Genomic DNA, 2,632 nt, shown 5'->3' on the forward strand with positions numbered 1-2,632 from the left:
GCCTCTGCAGCACACCACGCACAAACTGGGCACCCGTCTCCTCAGGGTGCCGGTGCTGGGCCCTGGTGTCTTGGCGAGGGCACCCTCTGCCGCGGGGGTGCTGTGCGGGGTTTGGCTTCTGGACACACCAGCAAGAAACACCCCGGTTTGCCAGAGGCCCCGCTCGGAGCACGGGAGACCCCAGCAGGCACCATGTGGCTGCGTCCCACCCAGGCTGTGGTACACGTACACACACACACACAGGCTGTTGTGCACACCCACACACCCCGAGCAGCGCGGGACGGGCCCCATCCTGGCTCTGCTGCCCCGGCCACGCAGGGAGACAGGAGTCCTCAGACGCGGAGGCAGCCCCGGCATCCCGTCCGTGGTTCTACCCTGTGGTAGAACAGCATGACGTAACCTACCATAGGGTAAAACCACTGGCAGGACACGGAGAGAGGCGGAGAGCAGGAGCCCCTGCGCCAGACCGGGGGCAGCGGGCGAGCGTGCGGCAGCACCAACGCCGGCGTGGCGGCAAGTGGGGGCAAGCAGCAGCCCAGCACCACGCAGCCGCTGCGAGTGAGCCAGCGGGGGCTCACGGGGACACGGGACCCCGCCGCCAGCCGAGATGCCGCCCCTGCTCCATGGCAACACCATCCTCAGGGCAAGCGGCCGAGGCTGCAGCAGCAGCCACGTCACCCCACGTTCACTCCAGCAAACACCGGGGCCTGGCGGCTGCCTCTCAATGGAGCGGCGCTTTCAGGGTGTTCCACCATTCCTAAAACTCAGTTTCCCATTTGAACACCCCTGGGCTCCACCGCTGCCCTGCAGAAAGTCCGGGGCCCCCTCGGGACTCGGGCTGCGGGCAGGGCGCAGCGGCAGGCGCGTGGTGCAGCACGCTGGTGCTCACCTGGCGATGCCGCCGTAGTCCAGGCCCTCCTCCCCTCGCATGATGATGTACAGGCGGCGCCGCAGGTCGTACGGTTTCATGTTCATGATCTGGGGAGAAGCGAGGGGAAGCGTTGCCGCGGGGTTGGCTCCACACCCTCCCTGGGCTCCGCGGCCCCAGCGACCCTCACCTGTTGGAAGGAATCCTCAAAGAGCGTCTGTCGGGACACGCTGATCTTCACGTGGCTGGGCAAAGCGTTCGACTACGAGCAAGGCAGAGACACGAGGCTTTGTGCAGGCTGGCACAGCAGCTCTCCTTGCCCGCGGGGCCAGGCCATCCACGCACCCCTCCAGCCCCCGAGCTGCCAGGGCCCGCCGGCCGCTCTACTCACGTGGCAGAGGAAGCGGAACTGGTGGTACTTCCAGCGAAAGCTCCGGTCGTACGCGCCCGGGGAGCCGCCCTGCTTGCTCCTGCAAAATCAGGATGGGCCTGGGCTCAGCGTCCCCACCCGCCCTGGGGAGAGCTGCCCAGCCCCAGCGGCCTCTTCGCCTGCCAGGCAGGAGGAAGATCTCTGGGGCGCAGCTCCCCTCACTCAGAGCCAAACACGAGCCCCCAGACCGGCTGCCCAGTGTCTTTGTGACAAAGCTGACCCACGTCCCCCACTCCGTGTCACACCACGGGAAGGGACGAGCTGTTCAGGCCCGGCTGCAGGGCGAGGGGCCCAGTCCCAAAGCGCTCACCCAGACTCGAATCCGGGGCGCGGGTCCTTGAAGGTGGTGGTGCGAGTGTTGTGGTCCACGAAGTAGCGCACGCCCTCGTTCGTGTACTTCATCTCCCAGCCGGGCGGCAGCGGCGGCTCCTGGATCATCCTGCAGACAAGGACGGGGTCAAGGGGCATCTCTCGCCCTGAGCTGCGGCCCTGAGAACACCTGCACTTGGGGACCACCTTCAATTTGCAGCTCTGTGCCAGGCAAAAGGAAGGATGGATGGGATGGGAAACACCCGCCTGCGCCCCGAGACAGGAGCCTGCCCGGGCCACACGCTTGGCTGCAGCCAGGAGCAGCCACAGCTACAGCTTTGCTCCCCGTCTGCGGGAGAGGGGAGCTCAGGGGAGACCTGGGCCAGGCCTCCAGAGAGCCACAACCCGGAGCTCTCAGGAGCCCGAGCAGAGCCCTGTGGAAGGTGACAGGGTGAGAAGAAAGCGCCTCTTTCTGCCCAGACAGCCCTGCAGTCTTCCCCATCGCCTGCTCCTCAGTCCTAGCGATCTCATCTCCACACTCAGCTCCCACAAGCCAGGGAGCTGCCCCACAGCATCAGGGCTCCAGCGCTGCCCACAGCTCTCAGGGTGTTCACCCCCCCGGCTTGCAGGACCATCCGGGGGCTCGGCCGGCTCTTGGTAGCCCCTTGCTCAGACCTTCCGAAATGGCGAGCATCCTCCCAGCCCCCCCTGCAGGCTGCCTACCCCTGTGTGCGAGGGTCTTCCCACTGCGTGGTCCGTGTGTTGTGGTTCACGTAATACACTCGCCCATTGTCCTGTCTCTTCTCTAAGAGAAAAGGGAGAGGAAGCGTTAAGCTGGAGCGCCCCAGCCAGTGCCGACCCCAGGCCTGGGAGCAGCCCCCCCCAGCTCACCATCCCAGGCCCCGGCTCGGTCAGAAAAAGCAGGATAAAGACCCCGATGTTTCTGCTAATGCACAAGCTGCTGCACCTCCGGGGTGCCCCGAGGCCGGCGTGCGGGGAGGTGCCAGGGCAGAGGCCGGCCCTGC

General features: G+C 66.5%; 1 protein-coding gene across 1 annotated transcript in view; it reads right to left on the reverse strand.

Annotated features, from left to right (window-relative positions):
• WWP2 (WW domain containing E3 ubiquitin protein ligase 2) overlaps positions 1-2,632 on the reverse strand; it is a 37,174-nt gene that overhangs the window by 7,356 nt on the left and 27,186 nt on the right. The window contains 6 exon segments of the mRNA XM_026857014.1: positions 405-552; positions 890-978; positions 1,059-1,130; positions 1,260-1,338; positions 1,609-1,737; positions 2,331-2,412. Coding sequence (XP_026712815.1) covers positions 405-552; positions 890-978; positions 1,059-1,130; positions 1,260-1,338; positions 1,609-1,737; positions 2,331-2,412 — 599 coding nt within the window.

The sequence above is a fragment of the Athene cunicularia genome (assembly GCF_003259725.1).
Source record: "Athene cunicularia isolate RWA chromosome 11 unlocalized genomic scaffold, athCun1 chr11_part2, whole genome shotgun sequence".
Lineage (NCBI taxonomy): Eukaryota > Metazoa > Chordata > Aves > Strigiformes > Strigidae > Athene > Athene cunicularia.